This window comes from Balearica regulorum, chromosome 1, assembly GCF_011004875.1.
Source record: "Balearica regulorum gibbericeps isolate bBalReg1 chromosome 1, bBalReg1.pri, whole genome shotgun sequence".
In the NCBI taxonomy this organism is placed as follows: Eukaryota; Metazoa; Chordata; class Aves; order Gruiformes; family Gruidae; genus Balearica; species Balearica regulorum.
This window is the reverse complement of record NC_046184.1, coordinates 191,804,303-191,829,105: the sequence shown is the minus strand read 5'-3', so window position 1 is coordinate 191,829,105 and position 24,803 is coordinate 191,804,303. Positions and strand designations below refer to the sequence as shown.

General features: G+C 39.2%; 1 protein-coding gene across 1 annotated transcript; it reads right to left on the bottom strand.

Moving 5' to 3' along the window:
- ALG5 (ALG5 dolichyl-phosphate beta-glucosyltransferase) lies at positions 1–24,758 on the bottom strand. Its single transcript, XM_075741994.1, has 10 exons — positions 24,637–24,758; positions 23,511–23,682; positions 22,527–22,573; positions 21,786–21,854; positions 20,378–20,470; positions 18,749–18,862; positions 17,368–17,427; positions 14,020–14,171; positions 2,476–2,561; positions 1–1,272 (listed from the first exon to the last, which is right to left on the bottom strand). The coding sequence occupies exons 1-10, from the start codon at positions 24,706–24,708 to the stop codon at positions 1,160–1,162; spliced, it is 978 nt and encodes a 325-aa protein (XP_075598109.1). The 5' UTR covers positions 24,709–24,758; the 3' UTR covers positions 1–1,159.
- Between the last annotated feature and the right edge of the window lie 45 nt (positions 24,759–24,803).

The following is a 24,803-nucleotide window of genomic DNA, read 5'->3' as shown; positions in this document are numbered from 1 at the left end:
TACTTTTTGAGAATTTATTCCAACACTTCCATTTATAGAAAACTGAGGTAATCCTAACAGGAGTGAGACTGAACTCAATATTGCAGAAGGAATAAGAAAAATCACCAGTGAAATCACATGTGAAAGTACACCCATACACCGTTCACTCTTTAAATCTGTTCAAACTTGTACATGTTTCTGAAAGAAAGATTGGCTTAGTTTGTTGGCAATCCACAACTGCTTTGAAGGCACTACTGAAACTCGGTACTGTAACAGAGTATGACGTTACTGAAGAAAGACACAAGACTCCTCCCTCCCTCTCTGATCTCATTTGAAGCATAAGAACTTCAAACTGGCATTGCTAATGCACAGGCCCCCAATGTACATTTGGTTTCATTTTTGTATGCTCTGAATTAGCTTTCCATAACCTTTTCACTACAGATTTGGAGATGCCAAGGACTCCTTGGCCTTGAGCACGCAGTATTAATTAGTACATATGAACAAAACATATTTATAAAAGACAACATTTTAAAACGCAATGTGCTTTCTCTTGGACCTTCTATAGTCTGGAGATGACCTGCAGTTTGATCTCAGACAAACTATTTCATCTTCAGACAAAAACATTTGGAATGTCAAGAGACTACTGCAAGTTCTTAGAACAACCTTATGAACACCACCATTACAACTCAGTAAAACCCATTAATGTTTCCCATAACATTGAATCTAAACATGCATCAGCACAAACCATGATTGATCATTACAAGTTGCAATATGGCCATAAATTTCCAGATACTACAGAAACGAATGGTTGTGGTCATTTACAACACAATACTGCACCTTGTAGAACAGAGTGGCTCTTCTTAATATGTATACGGAAATTCCATATGTATGATGAGACAAAAGCAGATATATTTATTTGAGTGAATTTATAAGACATGTTAAAGCTACTATTTAATAAAATAAAAACCTGATTACAAGAAAATCTTTTTGGAAATGCTTTCTCTTTTCAAAACATTGTACAAATTCCCTGCTGACAATGTTATAAAACACAAACATGCTACAAAAATGAAACACACAAGAGCAATGAAGAATTACCTCAGCTTTCATCACCACTTCACTTGATTGAAACTGTTCTCATGTGCCATTAAGTATAATAATATATTTGGAAAATGTAAATAACCTAATTACATTTTCTTGTTTCAAGCTGCCAGGCACCAGTCATATATCGCAGTCGTATAAAAAGAAGATCCCTGCCCATCTGCAGCCAGCTCCAAAAGGGAACTAACTTAGAACCTGTGATTAATGAAGAAGAAAATCAGAAGGACGTTGTTAGAAAAAATGAGCATTGGCAAGACGCGCATTTAAGTAATCATGAACCTCTGCATTCTCAGCACATTCAGCTCCACAACCTAGACCTTAACATTAATAAAACTTTATATTGCGAAAGTTATTGCTTTATAGTAATTACATTATACCATAAGTGGGAGATTCTAGTTTGCAAGCAGCACGGTAATTCCATGTATGTTACAAGATCCATAGTCTTCTTTGCGACAAGGCTTTGTTCAAGTAAATAGGAACCTGAACAGCAATAATTAAGCAAATGATTTCTTAGCGACCGGAGAAGAGGACCACCACCTGCTGCTGTCTTACAGCAATAATAAGAATGTGCCAGTCTTCAGGAGAGGTAAGGAACCCACACTATGAATCCAAGCCCTCCTCCATCTTTGCTAAGATTTGTGTTAGCTGCAATATACATGTGGAACTGCACTGAAAGAAAACATTGCTTTTCTACTAAAGTTGGCTTAGGATGTTCTTTACTTGCACCCTTCATCACCACTGCAGTTCATTATACTTCTGTTGTTCAGGGGTTGTGTTGACAAGAGAGACAGATTAAATAAAGAAAAAAACATGAAAAGGTAAAAAAGAAGGAACTGCATTTGTTGGGAGGCCGGAAGTCAGCAGTACCTCTTAAGCTGGCTTTGCTGTGAAGAAATATGTGTGGAGCTATATTTTCCAGTAACCCAGTAACAAAGACCTCCCTACAGGTCTGAAAGAACATCGCATCTTAAGAAGAGAGGGTGCCCTAGAGGAGGCCTTAATAGATGGGCTGAGAATTTTGGAAGGCAAGACACAGTGAAATGGAACTGAATCAATAAACAATGATGGTCAGACATCCTGTACAGTGTTTTACAATTACAATATTTTTATTAACATGTTACAGCAAGAGGATGTGCCAAAGTAGTGCTCTGTCCTAGCAGTATAACTACCTACTTTTGTCTCCAGTGGGAGTGCAGAGTTTCTCTGCCTTGCTACCTCTTCACCTGCTCTTCCTGTACCATGCCATGTCAGAAGGCTGGCAAGGACATGAAATTCAAAATTTGTACAGAAAGAAGGCTGTGTGTTATCAAAACTGTGTAAAATATGGGAAGACTTTCAGATATTTTATTCTGGATTGACATGTAAGGAATCTTACAAGAATATAAACAATTTCCATACCTTCAATTTCAGTCCAGTTGACAGCAACTTCTGCTATAGGTATTCTCAAGCGCTGAGCTATATAAAGAAGTTCCACATCAAACGCCCTGAAGTAGAACAGGAAATAGCAAATACAGTCACACTTATTTCTAGAACAAAGATGGTGGCACTGTCAATTAAATCCCTAGCCTGATTTAAGGAGGTTGGTGTTCAGTTATGAAGTTGATACCAATGCTCTACAGGTCAGATGAGCAGGAAAGCGAAATTAATTTCCCTGATTGAACAGGTCAGAACATAGCCAATATATAGATCATAATCATAGAATCATTTAGGTTGCAAAAGACCCTTACGATCATCAAGTCCAACAGTTAACCTAACACTACCAAGTCCACCACTAAACTGTGTCCCTAAGCACCACATCTACACTTAAGGTGAAGAAATTTTTCCTAGTATCTAATCTAAACCTCCCCTGATGCAACTTGAGGCCATTTCGTCTTGTCCTGCCACTTGGTACTTGGGAGAAGAGACCAACACCCACCTCACCACAACCTCCTTTCAGGGAGTTGTAGAGAGCAATAAGGTCTCCCCTCAGCCTCCTTTTCTCCAGGCTAAACAACCCCAGTTCCCTCAGCCACTCCTCATAAGACTTGTGCTCTAGACCCTTCAACAGTTTCATTGCTCTTCTCTGGACACGCTTCAGAACCTCAATGTCTTTCTTGTAGCGAGGGGCCCAAAACTGAACACAGCACTCGAGGTGTGGCCTCATCAGTGCTCAGTAGACTGGGATAATCACTTCCCTAGTCCTGCTGGCCACACTCTCTCTGATACAAGCCAGGATGCTGTTGGCCTTCTTGGCCACCTGGGCACACTGCCGGCTCATATTCAGCCGTCTGTCTAACAACACCCCCAGGTCCTTTTCCGCTGGGCAGCTTTCCAGCCACCCTTCCCCAAGCCTATAGTGTTGCATGGGGTTGTTGTGACCCAACAATACTTCACCACATCCTGCTTTTGAAAGTATATGTCATGCTGTGCTCAGACTACTGCTCACTTTTCATCCTGTCACAATCATGATTTAGACATTTTTAAAGACCACGCAGTCAAACATGCAGTGTCAATCTACATGTCTAGTAGTTTCATCAAAGGGGATGACTACCTGCTGTGGCTTTATACAGATCTGATGCTTTCTCCTTGTACTTTCTAAGTCAAGAATAAAGGCAGCAGCCCAGAAGTGATTTGAGAAGTGATTTATGTTACTGTGCACAACAGAACCTGAACAACAGTTGTACTTTACCCGCTGATCATTTAATGTACAACACCAAAACCTTCTTGAGAGACCTGTCTTTTTTGCTGGCACAATTGTTCACAGGTCGTGTGACAAAATGAACTGGGTATGTGATCCTACTCTAAGTCACCTGCTCCCCCTGCCCAATTTGTCCAAAATATGCTTTAATCCTCTCAGTTCTCTGCACAGAGAATTGTGTGTTTCATTCTTGCAACTGCATGCTCAAGCAGGTCTTCTGGATCTGAGGTACCGAGGCTACAGCTTGTAATGCTTATGTAGAAATCAGCATATGAAACTACCAGTACTACTACTGACAAGGGTGAATGCAAATCATTGTTATGAAGATTCTGGTGATTTTGGTTAAATTTCTTAGATTTACTGATTGCTAGGTCTTTTTTCACCCCCTCTTTGTAGTCTTCAAATGCCAGTAGGGGTGTTCTTCTTCCTTAAATGAGTTCTAGAAATTGGAATTTAAGCTAAAGAGCCCCTCTCCCCCCAGTAAAAAGCTTTTTAAAATACTAGTCTGTATTAGAAAAACTGTCAATGGTCATCCACATCTGATTTCTACTAGACTCAATACATATTCAAACATAGAGGTTTTTTCCCCAGGGAACTAAACCGTGAACATTAAGGAATTGGAAACACTTCAGCCAAGCTGTTGGTAAGGTTTCCAGTTTGAAGTCAATGAAACAGATGTTCCAAACCAGTTTCTGTAGGTCTTGAAAATGCGGCTGTGAGGCAAAACTACTCCACATTTTCTCTCAATAACTTCATAAGTTTAGAATCTCCTTAAATTCTCATTCCTAAGTCCAAGACAATTTTCTTTTGAAATGAAAAAAAAAAATATTTTGCCACTGGAGAAAATGTATACAATAAATATAACATTATTTGTTCATGCTTCAAGGGTTGCTTGAATTCAAGTCACTAGTAATCCCATTTAACAGTACAGAAAGGGTAGAAAGCGACAGATAGGTGATCAAGAGCAGGCAAAAAGACATGCTTTAGTAGGTTGCTAGCCAAGTTCAGATATTATTTCCTTCCACTTCAAGCTACCCTCTCCTTTTAAGCAGTGAAGTGCATTTCTGCAAAACTATTAATGAACACAAAACCAGAAGTCCACATCAGCATACGCACTTCGGTGCACACTGGCTTGCTGGTGAAAACATTACCAAACATGCATCAACCTGAACTCACGCTGCACGCGTATGTTACAGGAGAACTACCAATACCACTCTGGACAGCACTAAAACATGCAAAGGCAGCATAAACAGAGATTATCTACAGAGACTACAGTTATTGTGTATAGAGAATTTGGAACCACTTTGTAAATCTGATTTTGATTAGGACACAGGCCTTTTAATTGTCACAAAAAAAGTTACAGGAATAATTTATTTTTTTTTAACCTCAGTGAACTGAATCTGCTCCTAGCAGCCTTGCCATTTCGCTGTTTTCTTTAAATGAGGGTTGAATATTATTTTATTAATTATACCATGGTCTCTTCTACTGAAGCTGTATTATTTAATTTTTGGCTGACATTTTACATTTCTAATTCAAAAACCCCATGTATTCACCTTTGAATGTTTATGAGTCATGTATATTAAGACTAAATCTAATTTTGTAATACTTACTACTTAAATGACTAAAAATCTTAAGAGACAGAATAATTGTCTGATGAATTACACTATATGAGCTGCTCTAAAAATATTACTACATAAAGTATTAGCCTAGTGAACTAATAGTTATTTGCAACAATTCCTATGGACAACCAATTACTGGAATGTCAGCATATACATCACAGTACAACAACATTAAATAGTTTGGTGAACTACAGCGCTTAAAGTAAAAGATTAAAAGCAGAGGAATTAATCAGGTTGAACACTAATATTGTTACATGTGGTTGTCAATTGTGTAACAGTGAACATATCCAGAAATTAAAAAAACCCCCTCAAACTATTCAAAGCTGAAAGGAGAATGATTTCTGTGGTATATCGCTGGGTATATTGCTAGTATACACCTTTTTTCTTCCCCTGTTCCCCATCACTTTTCAGTACACCTCATACAGGTACCAGAATAGCTAATCGAGGAATATAAATCTCAGTGTATTCAATATACTGCTAGTATTACACCCATACTGCAGATCACCAGATCCAGATGGTACAGAAGAACCATACAGAAGTTTCCATAGTCAGGATTTAAGCGTGGGTATGTTAGCTGGAGCCTAACCTAGAGGAGATCAAAGCAACACCAGTGGATGAGTTGGTGAGTGCAATACATGTGTTTTGACATGAAGCCATTCGTGACTAGTTAACATGTGACAGAACCGCTCTTAGAAATAGCAGGGAATTATTCACACCATGTACTTCACTGGATCCTGCTGCGGAGACTGAAAGTAGGCACCTCTGGGGAGGGAGGACGCAGCTCAGAACACCTAAGTTTGGCTCCAGCCTGAATGAATTCAGGCTCCAATCAAAGTACCCAAAGTTAGATGCCCAAAAATATATGGTGCAAACAATTTCCCCATCTATTTCTAAGAGCGGCTCCATTGTGTGTTAATTAACATGAACCTAAAGTGTAAAATACAGAAAGAGAAAAACTTCTCCACGTGGCTGTGTTTACGCTAAGGAGTACTTTTGTTTAAGTTACAATTTAAGATGCTGCTGACTAAAATTCAGTTGAACACCAAGTCGGAAGGTATTTAATTGAATTCAACCCTTTTAAATTGAACCCTTAAAATGCTTCAGCTTATAAAATATCTATCCTGCAAAATTATTCTGTATTTTAAAATTGCACGAGGACTCTTTTTTGCCTGGTCCAATATTGTTTCAAATATCAAAATCAGGCCTTTGGTTATACTGTTTTAACTGGAATTTAGGACTTTTCGACACCCAAAGTATGTTTTTCCAGCAAACTCTTAATTGGCAGAGAAAACTTTCAGTGGCCAAAGAGGTCCAGGAATGAAATACAATGTCAAGTGGGTTAGACTGCCAGTACTGCTTTAGCTGTACTGGGGCTTTTGAAAGTCTGCATGTGTCTGCCAGGAGCCGGATTTTTTACAAGACAAAACAGGCATAGTTATAACAGCAAAATATTTTCGCGTTGATTAGATGTTCATAAACAATTCTACTTGTTGTGCACAATACCAGGGAAAAACAATTCATTCCACTGCTTGTGTTGGTCTACAATGCCAAAGGAGTGGAAAAAAAATCCCTGTAGCAACATGAATGCTTATTTTTCTGAAAATTGTATAAAGAGACTCGCATTTAGAGATTACTGACAAACTGGAGAAACAAACAAAAATTTTTTATATTGAGCTTTCGTGTTTTAAATGTGAAACAGCATGGCTTGCTCAGTGCACACGGCAATTTTTATAGACAAAAGTAATAGCAACAATTTGATCTAATCAGTGATCTGCTGAGTTGCATAATATCATTATAAATTGCCACTTTACAAAAGCATGTCACTCAAACCAGGACTAGAATTAGGTTTTGAATTTCCCCTCATTTTATTGATATTCCAGGTAGGATAGTATATCTAGTTCTTCTAGGTAAGGAAAGACATTGGCTGGCTGGAAGAAAATTTATGATTTTTTTTTTTTTTGGTAGTCAGAAGAAATCAACGATCAAATTTAGGATAAGAAAATTCTGTCAGTGAGACCATTTAATTTTCCAGTTTTCCTCCTGTGCATTAAAATTTAACATAAACAGTTACATTTCTCACATCAAGCCTGTAGATGCAGAACTGGAGCTTTTTTTGGAGTCTGAAAGTGAGTAATTCCAACTGTCTCTATTATGTTTTTAAAATATCCCTTTTAATTTTCTTTGAAGTTTTAATTTAAAAAATGTGCTCCATCCTTTTCTGAAAAATAGATTAGTGGTGTAATCAGATTCAGAACCTAAAACACAAAGCATATGCTCTCTGTTCAAAAGGTTGCTCTCATTTCAAACTAATGTCAAAACTTTGCTATTTAGAAAGTAAATTTCAAGAACGTTTGGTTTGTATTCGTATATACAGAGCCAGCTCTCCAAAGGACAGTTAAACAAAAAAGTCAACAAGAACAGTCACCAAAAAAAGCTAGTTTAGGATGTAAGCATGATTTCTAAGTATAAAATATATAAGCAGTTTCCAGTATCTAATAATTTTCAAATGCTTTCTAAACTTTAGCATTAGATTAACAAAATATTCTAGAAAATATCTTGGTCTTTCTTTAAAAAGTGTTACATGATCCTTATTATCATAATGGTAACAGTATTTTTCCCTATATATTTCAGTTTGCTTTTAAGATTTCCTAAATATAAGCACCTATAAAACAAATTCAGCACAGCAAGAAGAAAACTGTGGTCTCAGTTTTCTAGTATTTTTAACATTAAAGAGATGATATTCAATTCAATGTCAACTGGAATAGAAAGAGCATGAAGAAAGCAGAAAAAATTGAAGGTCAAAGCAATTAGGTTTTCATCCTTAATGCAGCTGATATTGGGTTATTTCCTCAAGATTAAACTAATACCAAAACTGTCAAAGATGCACATAAGATCGTATAAATGCAGTTCTCCCCTTCCTTTTCATACGAAAGGTGAATACAGAAACACAAGACTCCATTTTATTGGTGGTGCTGGTGAAACACTGAAAACACCATATGCATTTATTTTTGGTGTCTCTGATAGCTATCTAAGTATGGAAACTTAGAAATTTTTCAGCCTGTCCAACCTAGCAGCAGGATAGCTGTGTTATTTACATTGACATATCTATTATCAGAGTGTAAGATGTTCAGCTTCTAGAAGAAGACTGTGCTCCTAACACTTGCTCTTTGAGTGAGGTATGTTACCAGCATGCTGAGAGACGTAAAAATAAAATCAGTATTATTTTTTGACTAAGTATTGCTCTGCCTTTTGGAGCAGTATTGACAACATCCAACACTTCAAGGCAGTTTCCCACCGCCCAGTGCTAATTTAGCACTGGTGCTCTCTTGTATGCAAAATCACTACTGGATTCCTTTATCCAAAGGGAAGAATTCTCGGGGCTTTCTGTCTACAGAAACAATGGGCACTGCCTATATAGCCCAGAAAGCCAGCTACCTTTGATAGAAAATTGCTTCAGTAGTTTTTCTTGCAAACTGCATGAAGTTCAACAAAGCCAAGTGCAAGGTCCTGCGTATGGCTCAGCACAATCTCAAACACCAATACAGGCTGGGTGCAGAATGGATTCGAGGGCAGCCCTGAGAAGGACTTGGGGGTGTTGATTGATGAGAAGCTCAACATGAGCAGGCAATGCGTGCTTGCAGCCCAGAAAGCCAACCATGTCCTGGGCTGCATCAAAAGAGGTGTGACCAGCAGGTCGAGGGAGGGGATTCTGCCTCTCTATTCTGCTCTGGTGAGACCCTACCTGGAGTACTGTGTCCAGCTGCTCTGGGGGCCCCAGTACAGGAGAGACATGGAGCTGTTGGAGCGAGTCCAGAGGAGGGCCACGAAGATGATCAGAGGGCTGGAGCACCTCTCCTATGAGGACAGGCTGAGAGAGTTGGGATTGTTCAGCCTGGAGAAAAGGTGGCTCCGGGGAGATCTAATTGTGGCTTACCAGTACCTGAAGGGGCCTACAGGAAAGATGGTGAGGGACTGTTTATCAGGGAGTGTAGTGACAGGACAAGGGGTAATGGGTTTAAACTAAAAGAGGGTCGATTTAGATTAGATGTTAGAAAGAAATTCTTCACTGTGAGGGCGGTGAGACATTGGAACAGGTTGCCCAGAGAAGTTGTGGATGCCCTCTCCCTGGAAGGGGACACAATTTGTTTTTGGCAGAAGCCTCATCTGTCCTGCCTGCTCAAGTTTCATCAGGCTTAGATTTTTTGAGGTACTACAGGGTTAAGTGAATTCTTATGTAAGGACATAATAAATATTTAGACTAAACATTAATATGTAACATATTTACTTGTATTCTCAATATAAAATGGCTATCTCATAATTCCTGCCCTGAGCTGTTAAGCTTACTGCTCAGTTAGAATGTAAATATGCACACACAGTGGACAGGATTTATTTCATCGCATCTAGAGTGCATCTACTTGCCATCTAGCTTCCCTTCTTAGACAATAGAAGAAGGGACAATTTTAGGGTATAATTCATTTCATCCTCACATACACCTCTAAAAAACATCAGATGAAGTGCAGACTGTTTTCTGCCCTCCACTATAAAGGGACTCTGGACATTTTGTACAGAAGGAGCTATCTCTACTGTAGATGACTGAAGTTAAGCAGGACAAATTCAACTCATAGCGCAGTAGTAGGTAGGAAAAAACACGTCAGGTTGCTGGTGCCTGAACTGCATCAAAAGGATAAACTATTCCGTAAATCCTCAAAGCAGTGGGTTAAAAGAATCATAGAATGGTTTGGGTTGGAAGGGACCTCAAAGATCATGAAGTTCCAACTCCCCTGCCATGGGCAGGGACACCCTCCACTAGACCAGGTTGCCCAAAGCCCCATCCAACCTGGCCTTGAACACTTCCAGGGACAGGGCATCTACAACCTCTGTGGGCAACCTAATTACATACAAAGGAATTAAATGTATGGTTCTATGGGATGAATGTTTGATATCCCTATATAATTCCCAACTGCAGTTATCCCAACTGTCTGCACAACAGACAGTTCACTTACGACTACTATTTCTTTTAATATACCCACTTTCCCCACGTAGTTATACCTCCCCATCTCCCAGTTTATTTCCAGATCTTATAAATATTAACTGGGAAAGCGACAGTACTCTGTTTTGTGCACTGAAATGTTATCTTCTGGTTACACATGCTAAACAGCTAGCTGTGAAGCTGATAAGTAACTTTTGAGTCCTTATTGTAGTTTTTTCTTCAGCAGTAGCAATAATCTGAGTTTCTCTCCTCTATGGGGGTTTCAGTTTCCACAAAACTTGCCGAAGCTTTCAATCTTGATATCTCTACTGTTCTGTCAGATTTGGTTTAAATTAGCCAGTAAGTATGAAAATGAGGGCAGGGAAGCACAAAGACTGCTGAAGGACAGATGAGGATAAAAGCAGACAATATATTGCCTGTTTTGGCAGAAAATTAAACCAAATAAAACCCCCTCTATTGTTGTTTTGTGGCAAATTTGTGACTTCGAAGTATCTGAAGAGCTGTTTATTGGAAGAATTTGAATTATTCTTTTCCTGACAAACAAAACCTTCTTCATCACTAACCAGTACATTTCAGATAAATAAGAAAATACTCAGGGGATTAGTTTATGGAATACTGTAAATAAAAGAGCAATAATAGAAGGCTAATTTTATAGGGGCACATATAAGCACAATGAATTAACACACCAAGATGTGAAGACCTGGTGTGTTCTGCACCAGCAATATAATCACTATGAAAAAGGGATATTGCTAACTTATTTTATTGCCTCTATTCCTGGATAATGGAGTACAGCACAATTATTTTTACTCTTTTATTCCTTTGTTGCTAGAGAATCTGAGTAGCAGAAGAAAGCTTGTTAATTTTTTTTAAATAAAAAACCTGAACACTTTAAATAATATGTCTGACCAATAAGTGCAATTATATTAAAAAAAAATCTTCAGTTTAAAACAGATTGAAGATTGCATTTTTACACATTAACCTGATTACCTCATTAATTTCTTTCAGTATTTCTTCTGGAAACACTTAATTTATAAAGTTAAGTTAAATAGGGTAATTTTGAGATGCGCATTTCTGGGCCTCGCATGTGTGTTTAACCATGTATTTAGAAAATTCCTGTATATGAAATGTACAGAACTTTACAGATCGAGTTTGGGTTTGGAGGTAGCAGCACAAATCATACTTCTGGCTCAGCTATAGTTTTCTTTAGGGCAATAAGCAAACCACTCAGCTAGGGAAGTGATTTTTTCTGAATACTGCTGCTCAAAATTCCAGATTCAATTCCACAGCTCTACGTGCCACACCAGATTTGTGCACCCAAAAACTACCTTTGCAAGCCCATGCTGGAGGAGCAATACAGTTCAACTATCACTGCCAAAGCTCAACCTAAAACTAGATGCATTGGAATTGACTAGGACTGTATGATTACACAGATTTTTGTATAGGAACATTGTTTGGTAATTCTGTTCCCTGTCAGCAAGCAGTGGCCCATGAGAAATTTTCTTGGATGAAGACAATAGTTTGAAAAGATTTGATTGTACTTAATTAAGCCATCCTTTTTAGCAACAGTTGTAGTGTAGAAAATTTACAGAAATTATGGTATTTGTGTGGAAACGGTGTTTCAGTCCCATAACAGTAGTCATGGCTGTATCACTCTCATAAGGGAACTGTTCTAGCTGAATTACAATGAAAGAGAGCTCTAAAGTAATTCAAAGACTATGCATCATTTTCTTGCCTTAAATTAATGACATCTATCAGTAGTCCTCTCATGAAATATTCTAGCAAGAAAATAAGCAAAGAGCAGGCATTTCCTTTCACTTTGTGCCTTCAGCAATTACAAACATCTTATCAGATACGGATTTTAGGCAAAATGTTTTGGTTAAACAGCACTGAATTTTGAGGTTGTAATGCATAAACATAAGACTGATAAAAGTTTTGAATAATAACTAATTGTATTGGGTTTGTGTGGCAAGGTTTTGGTAGCGGGGGTGGGGGGGTCTACAGGAGTGGCTTCTGTGAGAAGCTGCTAGAAGCTTCCCCTGTGTCTGATAGAGCCAATGCCAGCCGGCTCCAAGACGGACCCGCTGCTGGCCAAGGCCAAGCCAATCAGCGCCTCTGTGATAACATACAGTTAGAGAGAGCATTTGCAGCCAGAGAGAGGAGTGAAAAGATGTAAGAAACTGCAGACACCAAGGTCAGTGCAGAAGGAGGGGGAGGAGGTGCTCCAGGTGCCGGAGCAGAGATCCCCCTGCAGCCTGTGGTGAAGAAGGCTGTCCCCCTGCAGCCCATGGAGGAAGGATAAGGGGGTGTAGAGCTTCCACCTGCAGCCTGTGGAGGATCCCACGCTGGAGCAGGTGGAGGCACCTGAAGGAGGCTGCGACCTCGTGGGAAGCCCGCACTGGAGCAGGCTCCTGGCAGGACCTGTGGAGAGAGGACCCCATGCCTGAGCAGGTTTGCTGGCAGGACTTGTGACCCCATGGGAGAGACCCACGCTGGAGCAGTTCGTGAAGGACTGTCTCCCATGAGAGGGACTCCATGCTGGAGCAGGGGAATGATGAGAGGAGTCCTCCCTCGAGGAGGAAGGAGCGGCAGAGACAACGTGTGATGAACTGACCGTAACCCCCACTCCCCGTCCCCCTGTGCCACTGAGGGGGGAGGAGGTTGAAGCCGGGAGTGAAGTTGAGCCCGGGAAGATGGGAGGGGTGGGGGGAGGTGTTTTAAGATTTGATTTTATTTCTCATTCCTCTACTCTGTTTTGCTTGGTAATAAATTAGATGAATTTTCTCTCTAAGTTCAGTCTATTTTGCTCATGATGATAATTGGTGAGTGATCTCTCCCTGTCCTTATCTTGACCCACAAGCCTTTCGTTACACTTTTTCTCCCCTGTCTAGTTAAGGAGGGGGAAGTGATAGAGTGGCTCTGGTGGGCACCTGGCCTCCAGCCAGGGTCAACCCACCACACTAATAATAATAACTCCTAATTTGCCTTATCATAACAAGAGCTGCTCTCCATTTCTTACTCTGCTTGCATGGCTCCTATCTGTAAAAGGAGAGAGAACTCTCTACAAATAGAGAGTGGATTACAACACAATCAAAAATTGTTTGTTTGGAATTTCTTTCAGAGGTGAAAAGAGTTACTGAATTTTCCTTTTTTTTTTTTGCTCCCCTCTCCTAATCAATTACCAGTTGCTCTGACAAGGCAAAACCAAACTGTCCTACCTAGTATTACATAACTCTTTCTATACCACATGGCAAAGTAAAATGAATTTGTAAGCAGTCAATTGTTGCCATCCAAGGCCTCAGCAATGTAGTCCTAAAATCCTTCCTGCAGTTTATGTTGGATGCTATTTTAAAATCAGGACTCAGTAAGCCCATCTGTTCCCCTTCTCCCTATCATCACAGGAAGAAAGAATAAAATTAAATACTTAACTGTTTCTTAATGTACATCTTAATAATAAAACAGAATTCCTTGCAATTACCCGGATATTTTAGCATAACAAAAAATCTAAATTGCCATGCAAATAGTACTATAATTGGTTAAACTGAGCAGCTAGGATTTACACACAGACATCACATGCTTCATAGTAGCTGCAATACCGAAATTACTTTTTCAAAATCACGTTCAATTAGGAAAAAAACAACAAAAGAGAAAGAATTTACCAGCGTTCTATATGAAGAGTTGAGAAAGTCCGCGCGGCAGCTTCTCTGGTTAAAAGTTTAAATCCGCACTGCGTGTCCCTGATCTCTTTGACACAGAGAAACCACACAAGGAAGTGGAACCCATACATGAGAAGAGTTCGAAAGTAAGAGCGCTGTGGACAAAAGGCAAGAAGTTAGATGGTTTCATTTAAGTGATGAGTGAAGTGTTTGAACTGAGCTGGCTTACAGGGCAATAATCCTGTTTCATGATAGCTTTTAAAGTTTGTAAACTGTTTTTGTTTTGCACTGGAATGAAACCGTAACTTTTCAGTTCCTACAGCGAAAGAAAATTACAGCTGAAAAGGAAAGACTTGCCAGTCAAGCACATGGTTAGTATACTGGCCTAGGATATGAGAAGTCCAAGTTCTTTTTTCTGCTTTCCCTAATTCAGAGCAGCTTCTTGTTCTGGATAATGCCTTATTAAGTGAAGCAGGAACCTGCACCTGGATTTCAATTAATGAGTGGGACAGCCATAGTATCTTCTGCATGATTCCCTGGGAATTCTCCCAGGAAGAGAAGAGTGGAGGAGGAGGGGGATGGTATGCCACATGCTCTATTCCACTGGACACTTACAAGCTATTTTTTCCTTCTGTCTAGTCCTCTTGTTTTCCTAAAAATTGGTTGAACACATCCAATAAATCCAACAGTTACCAGGACAAACAGTGGAGAATAAGCCAGCAGGACTGCATAAAGACTTCTACTCCTAAGAATACACACTAAAAACTAAACAGGTTCCAGCTGCTACTCTGACACAAAACATTATAAAAAAAAGTTTTACATTGTAAAAAAAAAAAACCCACAAATGGGAGCATCTTTTACTGTTTGCCACCCACTTCTTTCATTCAAGACTGAATGATCTCCAGAGCTTGCACACACCAGGTTAAAGCACTTAAGGGAATGCAATTAGAGAATGCACTTTTTTGCAGTATATGATGGACTGAGTAAAAATAGGACTAAAGTAACAGCTGCTTGGCAAGATAATATTTCATTTTGTATTTCCAGCAATGTTACATAGTCACTTCTTTTGTTCTTTTGCTTTCACAAATATATTTTATGTTCCTGGTACATGTTCTCCCAGCCTACTCTTCAGTTACATTTTTGTTCTTGACATAATAATCACACAGATAAGTTTGTCCATGGAATCCAGAGGCTGGACTCTGGGTCTTTTATTCAAGGCAGCTCCTAAACAACTAGAACTCTGATCCCCAAATTGCTTCTGAACTTACTGCTGGTCTTAAGCTCAATTTAAATGATTGCATCTAAGATTGAAAGCCAAATACCATGCAAAATATTTAGGAAACAACAATTTAACTGGTAAGCATCTCCGGGTGATAAGACATCTCTTTAAAGCCAGTAATTTCAAACCTCACTTGAAAAATTAGAAGATGCTCAGCTTATTATGTAATAGCCTTTGGCTTAAGGAAATTCAAATTCATAGCTTGTGCCCTCTCAGAAAAGTGCTCTGGCCCTAGGTTAATGGTGGATCTGGTGTGGATTCTTTCTCTTTTGGTGAAGGTGAACCACTGTGACCAAGAACACAAAAGGGAAGCTCTAAGAGGCTGCATGACTGTCAGCCAGTGAAACCATGCACTTCACAAAGAGGAGTTCCTGGGTTATGTTCATCCCTCCCAAGACTGTTTATACATGTCACACTATGGATTCATTAAAGTACATTAACAATTCTGGAGGCAGAATGGAATTCTTGATGTCTTGAGACTAAATTTAAGGCTGAAATTCTGGTCTTAATAAATCCCATATGGCTGCTTATCACATCTTCATTCTACGGTTATAGACGCTACTAAGCCCAGAGAGAAATCCCAACTTCTCAAAGATTATTCTGCAATTTTTTTATACCTATTCACTACACAACAGTCTCACCCCAATGCAGTAAAGGCAGTCTTTCCTCTCCAGTCTAGGGACAGCTGGGTGATGAAATGGGCTACATATTTCAGAGAGGTACTACCTAACCAGTTGGTGATTCCTGTATCAAAAAGTCAGAAATATGGGGAGAAACAGGAAGCAAAGGATGGACACATCCTAAAAATTGTACTTTTGTATTAAAAGTCCTGTTCCAATTCCTCTCCCTCATATAGCAAGACCTTCAAAGATGAAAAGAAATATGAACGCACTGAAGAAAGTTTATCTATATTCAGTACCTGACCACACAATGAAGCATTTTTTCTGGGCTCAAATTTATCAGCTGCACGGTCTCCCTGTAGTAACAACATTTCCAGGATTCACTGGCTGCACAGGTAACAAATAACTGCAAATGGTACATTCTGTGCTACAAGCGTGCAAGTACCATGTCAAAGATTTATCCTAGTTTCTGATAATGCTGAAGATTTTGGATTTGTGGTGGGTTGGGTTTTTTCGTTTGGTTGGTTGGGTTTTTTTTGGTGAGGATGCTAAAATACACGCAGCAGTATTTACAAGAACTCTTTCCAGTGAACCACTCCAATACTACCTGATAAACTACAAGAAAAAATTAAAGATCTACCGAGGCTCAGCACTACCAGTGTAACTTCTTTTGAACTTCTGTAACTATTTTAGTAGTTGTGTATGTATTTTAGAATCATTTCAAATATTAAACATCAGTATAAACAAAGCTTACTCTTGAGAACATTCAACATGATGAGCACATCCAATGATGATAAAAAAATTAGTCCAGCAATGTGTCTGTTGCAATACAAGTTCCATGCCTGTGCTTTGTCAACTACTGTCTGCCAAGACAGCAGAAAACCAGATGCAAGACAAGAGTGTGCGCCTATGCATCACTGTTTATTCCACGAGAGCAACACATAGAACAGTACTGTCGTGTACTCAAAATTTTACTATGAGTAATACAGAAAAATTACAGTACTTTCCCATGAATTGAGATACTCTTCAAACAGTTTGCTGCTAATTATCCCTAACTCATTTTAAACAGGTTTCAAGATCTGCAGACCAAGCTCTTGCACTGGAAGGGAATCAATAAAAATGAACTCATCAGTTGCCTTCCACTCCAGCCCCAGTAACGGCTACTAGCTACCAATTCTGTCAGGGATGAGAAGCTCTGCTTGTAAGATGTTGTCAACTAGGAAAGTGAAATCTATAAATTGGAACACTAACTGAAAGCAGTTCAAAGTGCCTGAAATCTAGAACACATCCTTTGTATATGATGGAGCATGTGCTACATTTATGACAAGCGTTTCCTATTTTTTAGCTTCCATTCTTTTACAAATATGGATTATTTACTTGTAAAATCTGCAGAGTGGAATCAAATAATGTCAGTATTTGAGTATTAGTACACAGCAGGAAATGGAAACAAACCTTTGCTATTGAGTCCTTCTCCAGATGAGCCCTAGAACCACAAGAAATAGCCATCTGGTTCTGCACAGGAACACAAATTAAAGAGTTATTACTTAAACTAACATTTTCTGAATCAGTGGAAACTTGCGTTGAGAACAGTATAATAAAAAACTTCAAAGCAGTATACTTCTCTGCTTCCTGTAGCTGCACTTTTTCTACTGCTAGATTCTGAGGCTAAAATCAGTTTTTTCTACAAGTAACAGATCTTCTAATGTTTATTACATTTTGCACATGGTGCATACAAATTGCTGTAATTTATTCAGGTCTGGTTTAGCTCACATTGTTCCTCTGAGGCATGCATGCGGTAAATGTGTTAAACAGCACAGATAAGCATTCAGCATTCCCAGGTACTTAATGTTATAATGTATGTTTTCCCTAAATATTGCACTGTGGAAGGGATAACAGAATAAAGTATTTGTTGCACCGATTTACATTCAAACAAATAAAATGCCACGGTATCAGCCAAAAATATAATCTCAAATTAAATCAAAAGACATGATCAAAACAAAAGGTTTAGAATTATTCTCACGCTACTACTTCTCACACGGAATCTCTCAAATCTACTACATTTGAGAGTAAATCTACTACATCTGAGAGTGCAGGACTGATGCTGGAGAACCAGCAGCTGCGGAGAGCATGAGGGAAACACTGCCGCTCCGTGGCTCCTGCATTCATGGTCCTGCACTCCCAGACTGCGGCCCTTCGCAGAGATGCATCCCTCACAGATCCCGCTGGAAGGCTGCACGTCACTTCTGGCACTTTGGGAAGCTAGATTCAAGTACCTCAACCACCTGCATTTAAGCAGAAAATAAACCTCAGTTTTTTCAAGTCTAGGACCCAAAAGAGAATGACTATGCAGGGAGGAGCTCTTGTTCCACAGGTTTTTGAATTTTTTTAAAGTTCTTCCTAATACTGTCATTAAACTAAGAACTCTGAGAAAAGAGTACCTCTATAAAACAGGGTGAAATTAAGATGCATCCTTAAAGGTATAAGTATGACATCAGATAAAAGAAAAATACAAAACAGTTAACAAAGAAAAAAAGGGTTTTTAACTGAGTAGGCAACACATGGTATTTATACAGAGTAGCACAACTTCAAAGGAAGAATGGTAAATAGAACATTATACTGCATTGAAATAGGCACAGTGAATGCAAAGGGGGTAAGAACTCTGTGGAAGCTACCTTCTCACAGCCCATTCTTGCACCTTCTAAGCTTATACCAAGGTCTGCAGACTTAAACTTAGATCTTCAACCAGACCTCAAAAAACTCAAGTTGAAGAGAATTATAAAAATCAATCTGTAGGCATGTGTATTCAACTAAACTCACAAGAATTTATACTCACAGGCCATGGCTGAAGAGTTTTTAGACCTTCTTCTACTTTTTCAATATCTGCAAATTTTGTAGCTCCATCTGCATCAGCCATAAGAATTTTTTTCCCCCGAGAACTAAAGACACCCTGCAATCAAAACAGTCAATAAAAATCAACACCTTTGAAATCAGTATTCGTCTTAAGCTAGCTGCAAGACACTCTAAAAACCTAATGTAATAACTATAACAGTGGTATCTCAAAGATTGAACACAACAGGTGAGTCTTAATATTCTGCTACTAACAACAATTTATCAATTTATATGGTAATTACATCTAGAGACTTCACAAACTGAGTAGTGTCCCACAGTGACAGACAACGCACGAACACCAAAGGTTATCAATCCCTCTCCAGAGAAGCTTGCAAACTAAAAGCTTTGAGAGACAACAAGTTGCTACAGCTATACAGGGGAGCACAAAGAAGCAGTGATTAGTAGCATATGAGCTATGGAAAGGAGGATGCAGTGTTAGGATTTTTTCCTAACACTGTTTCAGGAGAATTCAAGAGATAAAATAATTTTGAGAAATAAGTCTTAAGTCACAGTATCACTGCAAAACACTTGCGATGCACAGGTCTCACAGCCTGTGTTGCCATATTCTTGGTCAGACATCTTTGACAATTTTTGAAGGGGTCCAGACAGGAAAACAATTAGCAGAAGGTCTGCCAAAAGTACTGATGGAACTGAGCATGTGTGACTTTGGAAAAACCTGTCAAGGAAGTAGTAGTGCATACATCCACTCTACACTGCAAAAATATATCACAGAGAGTTGTTCTCCTTCTCTTGGAATAACTTCAAAAATACATCCCTTACAAAAGCTCCATACTTTCTAATTTAATGTTGTCTCCATTTGCTATAGTTACGCATGTTTCTTAAAAAGAATTAAACTGACGTATTAAAGATAGAGCTTAAAATACAGATAAAGACAGTCACTGATAACCTGTAAATGACACCACTTTTTCATAGAAGTAAGGTGTCATTCATCTTAGGAAAAAACGTTCCTTCTAAATGCATAACAGCTATTTTATTTTTAGAACATGATGATTTTGTGATAATATCTATGTGAAAATGAGTATGTGAAAGTGTAAATTGTGCTGGTTCTACTACTGAGTGTGGGTGATAGCAGTGGACTTCAGTAAACACTAACTTTGCTGGATGAGAGTGTTTGTTCATTAGCCATTTTTAAAACCTCAACTATGACCTGGAAAGCAATGTTTGCAAATTGAGCTGTATTTTCTCTGCAAAAGCTTTACTTTAATCTGTAAACAGTTTTTTTGTTTGCTTGGATTTTTTAAACAAAAACATATTTCTAAGTGGAACTAACAGGAACATGGAATTCAGGTCTAACTTTTCTTCTTTAGAATTCTTATTAAAAAAAAAAAATCTTTGTTTTTAATCTTCTTGGCAAGAAAACACTGTTTCCAAGATCTAAAATAAACTTATTTTGAAAAGAGCTTTTGCCTTATTTTATAGAACCTGTACTCAGTTTTCTGGTAATCATTTTCTTAACATATTGAATTAAAAATGTCCATCAGCACAGATTTATCTTCTGCATTATTTGGGCACCAGTAGTTCGGACAGAAAAGGAGATGAAAGTATCAATTACCATCCTGACTGCTCCTCCTTTCCCTCGATTTTTTTTCAAAGAAAGCACTCGCACTTTGTCGATTCCGTATTTCTTGCAGTACTTCATTGCAACCTGATAGACACACAAAAAAACAGCATAAAATTAAAACAGGAATCAAGGTAGAAGTTTACATTTGCTCACCCTTTTTAAAAAAAAAATTAATAGCACAGAGCTGTAACCACTTCAGTCGCCACAAATATATTGCCAGTGTTTGCTGGAGTCTATCTGGGAAAATAAAAACCAGTTCACAGTCAACACAAGACTGAAAAAGCTAGTCATGTTCAGTAAGAACAGGATACTCCCCCAACCAATTCTAAACCCCATTAGCCAAGTCCAAAAAACTCAACGCCAATGTAATTTATATCACAGAATCATAGAATGGTTGGGGTTGGAAGGGAACTTAAAGATCACGTAGTTCCAACCTCCCTGCCATACTATTGCAGACCTTTTATACCAACACCAATAGTTAATCGAAGAAAAATAATTTTCTACTACTGCTACCTATTTCTCACTTGTCTTGCTGCTATCTGTGGTTTTTAAACAAAAATTAACAGTGATTTAAAATCCCATTCATACTGCAGGGATGTGTACATTTTGTTTCATGTTGTGGGGAAGAGAAAGCATGAGTTTTCTCCTCTAAGTTTTTCTAAAGGTTGTCTCAAGTCCTTGTAAGTCTGGAGGCCCATGGCCTCAGTTAGAAATGATGCTAGAAGGAATGCAAAGCAGCCAAAAAATATATATATGAGCAATCCTTAATGGACAAGCTTAACGGAAGTAAATGAAAAAGTAGCATTCATTTTAGTAGCTAACTCAAACATCTTCCAAGTAGTAGTAAAAAAACCTTGAAGTTGGCCAGCCTTCCTTTCCAGTGACACACATCACAGTCAAAGCAGAAGAATGCAGAACAATTCTGAAAATACTACTGGCACAGGGATTTTTAAATTAACAATGCCATGAAGGGTGCGGGAAAGAGCTATGCACCATGTCAGCTGTTCTGTCAATCACAGTACAAATCAGCTATTTTAAAAGGCTTTTTAGCTTCCTCAAGTTCATATTCATATCACTATGCACATGTAGAATATTTTGTAAGAAATTTCTTGAAATTAACTTCAAGATTAGAATTTTTAGAATCTCAGCTACAGGAAAATGGCTGCACAGCCACTGATCAAGAATACTAGTATTTGCAAAAGAATTATATGCGTATGTATGTGTGTATATGACATCCACAACGCATACAGGACAATTACAGAAAGTATTCAGAAACATGAATTTTAATTGTCAACTCCTTCAAGTACCAAAATATAAATGCAAAACATTGTTATAGCCCACAAATGCAGTACAAAAATCCATACCTCTGATTACTTGGTAAGATACTTCTTTTTCTTACCTGTGTAGTGTGATCTTTACTACCATCATCAACCACTATTACTTCATACGTGAATGAAGGATCTCGTTTCTTGAAAATAAAACCAGAAATAATGCATTTCATCCCATTTCTTAAGTATGTAGTAGATCTTTCAAACATCAGCATTCTTTTCTCCCTAGCAGTTTTTAACTCATTCATGGTTGCCCATAGACACCAATATGATGTAGTAAATTTGTTAAGATGGTATAATTAAAGAATTTTGCCATATTTGATGTGTGTTCCATTACACTGGCTTGTCAGTTTTCTTCAGCTACCATCTAGAATCTAGAAGTTAATTTAGCTGTAAAAGATGCAAGCTCACAACAACATCACTGTTAAGAAAACCCAAACAAAACAAAACCCACAAACTTTCACAATTGGCTTCTTACCCAAAGAACAAATCCTAATAAAGAACAGATGCTTAAGAAACTTGTTGGAACAAACCAGGGTTTAGTTTAGAAAGCTAAACGTATGGTTAATCCTTAATCTCTGTATTGGAGAGATATCATGCATACAAAGATTTTTCATCATATAGTAGTATATTAAATTTTTACTTAATTTAAAAATACCTTCCGGCATTCAGTCTAAAAATAACTGATAAGAGACAGAGGTGTGACTTCTAAGTGGCTAAGTAATACTGTTTTAACATATACCAAAATAACAAAGTGAATAGATCACTAATACATAGTAAAATAAGAAATTTTGAATGCACAATGAAAATACCTGTCTTTTTTCTAGATAATCCAAAGCTTCATCCATCATAAGAGGTACTAGAGAAAAGGTGGAGGAGGTCACGTTAGTAGATTATAACAGGCAAAGCACCAAAAGCACCAAAAAGCACCTGCACAAGCAAGCTGAAAACAAACACAAAGTAAAGCTGAGCAAATTGCTTCTTTCATACACCACCACCTCCATTAAACAAGCTTTAGCACCTGCAACTCTAAGTCCTGTCCTTTCTGATTGCAAAAAGAACACTGAAGAAAAATCACACATCTAAGACAGGATAAAAACATTTCTTCTGAAGGTAAGAACCAACTTTCCATTTTGAAATATGTAAGTCTCTACATAACATTAAAGGAAAAAAAAAAATCCTTCTCGATGACTGACCCTGCAAACCAGCAATGACATTATCTATTTAAGCAAGGTCTACCTTGTGTCCAGATACACTTTATTTGTCAACATCTTTCTTAATGGAATCCCAAACCGCTCAGTATTTTCACTCACCAAGAAAAGGAATGACAGCTTGATTATTTCTATTGCATCTGAAAGCCTTTACTTTTTAGTATCAGGTACTCATATATATGGCCAAGTCAAACAGAAACCCATGAGGTCATCCTTTTTACTGTTTGTCTGAAGCTGCTGCTGTTGTTTACTAAGTGGGAAGCACTCAAATAAATTTTAAAAGTCTTTTTGTACTTTTTGCCTTACAGCATTTACAGAGGCAATGAGCAGCCATTTTGCTGGATTTCACTAAAATAAAGAGGATTTTTACAAGTGCCCCATGCTATTTTTAGCAGCAGAAATCAAGTTACACAGTGTCTTAATTTTGAAATTCAATGTACTTGGACTGTTTTCTGGAAACAGTGTCCACACTCAGACACATAATGTGGCCTGCCAGAATCTACTGCTAACATAAACTGACCTCTGCATTATTAGAGTAACAATAGATAGATTTTCTTCTTTTTCTCAAAACAAGAAAAATCTTACACCGGTCTTCCTCATTGTATGAAGGCACAACAACAGAGAGTTCCCTTGTAGGGGGGTCATGTATACTTGGTACAGATTCTTTCCTGCCTTCAACATTTATGAAGTATTTCTCCTCTTCGTGTCGGTGAATGGCTGGCATTTTTCTGGCAGTTACATGAGCAATCGTACAAATCTGTGATGAAAAAGAAATGAGAAAAATTATTAAGCATTCTATTAAAGGTGTACCTAGCTGTTAAATGTGCTACAAGGAGCAACCAACTATATTTCAGTAATGAGGTGGGTCAACGGTGCAGTACTTCATCCACTGACCAAAATCTTCTCATGCCATTCGATTACTCCATTTCACCTATTCTGACCGCTGTCAGCATCATTGGCTCATTGCTGTTTTCAACTGCAAAGCATACAGATGCCTCTGAAGTTGTGGCCCAAGCCCTGCGGCCACTTCCCCAAGTAATCTCTACCGCACAAGCTGGTGCTGCCTCTGGTCCTGCACAGAGCCACTGTCATCGATGGCACTACTCATGACCAGTCAGCCATATGGGCTTGCAAAACTGAGGCTCTGATCATTTCTGTGCATGGCTACAATAAATCTATTGAACTTTGGTTTTGGAGTACTTTTACTTGGGAGCACCATATATGTGGTACATGGGCTGCAGAATTTCACTTCCCAGCTGTCGAACCTCTCAAATTTGGGCAGTATTTCAGTCACTCAGAAACATACAGGACTCCCAAGCGGTTACCATAAAAGCGCATTACCAGGCTATTTTACAAGACGTATTATAAAGACGGAACGCTCCATTTTTATCTCGCTTGCAAGGCGTTTCAGCCCGCACCTTGCGAAAACACATTCCCTGCATAAGGCCACGCACAAGCGCTGCCCCGCCACCCGCTGCAGAGACGGGGCCAGGTGCGACCCGCGCTGCCGGCCAGCCTGGGCCCGCCCTGCCGCCTCCGCGGGCGCGGCCGGGTCCCAGGGCCCGCTGTAGGCCGCCAAGCCCCCTCGGCAGGCCCGGGGCCGGGCAGCGCCCCTGCCCCACACAGCGGGGACGGGGACAGGGCGGCCCCACGTACCGCCCCCGCCCCGGAGGCCCCCCCGGACCGGCGGTGACCGCGGCGCGGCTCTCACCAGGAAAAGGAGGAGGGCGGCCAGGGCCGCCAGCACCGCCGCAGCTTCGGCCAGGGGCAGCGGCAGCGCCATAGCCCGCGGCCGGCGAAGGGCAGCCGTGGCGGCGGGCGGCGCCCTATCGCGCAGCGACAGCGACGCGGAAGCGACTGTCACCGCCCGCCGCCAAG

Excerpts from the sequence above, each read along its gene's own strand:
- ALG5 (XM_075741994.1), bottom strand. The coding sequence starts at position 24,708 with ATGGCGCTGCCGCTGCCCCTGGCCGAAGCTGCGGCGGTGCTGGCGGCC. Across the intron at positions 18,863-20,377 it reads AAGGAGGAGCAGTCAGGATG|GGTGTCTTTAGTTCTCGGGG; the intron begins GTAATTGATACT and ends TTTTGATTGCAG. Across the intron at positions 2,562-14,019 it reads ACTCTTCATATAGAACGCTG|GGCGTTTGATGTGGAACTTC; the intron begins GTAAATTCTTTC and ends GTTCTACTTCAG.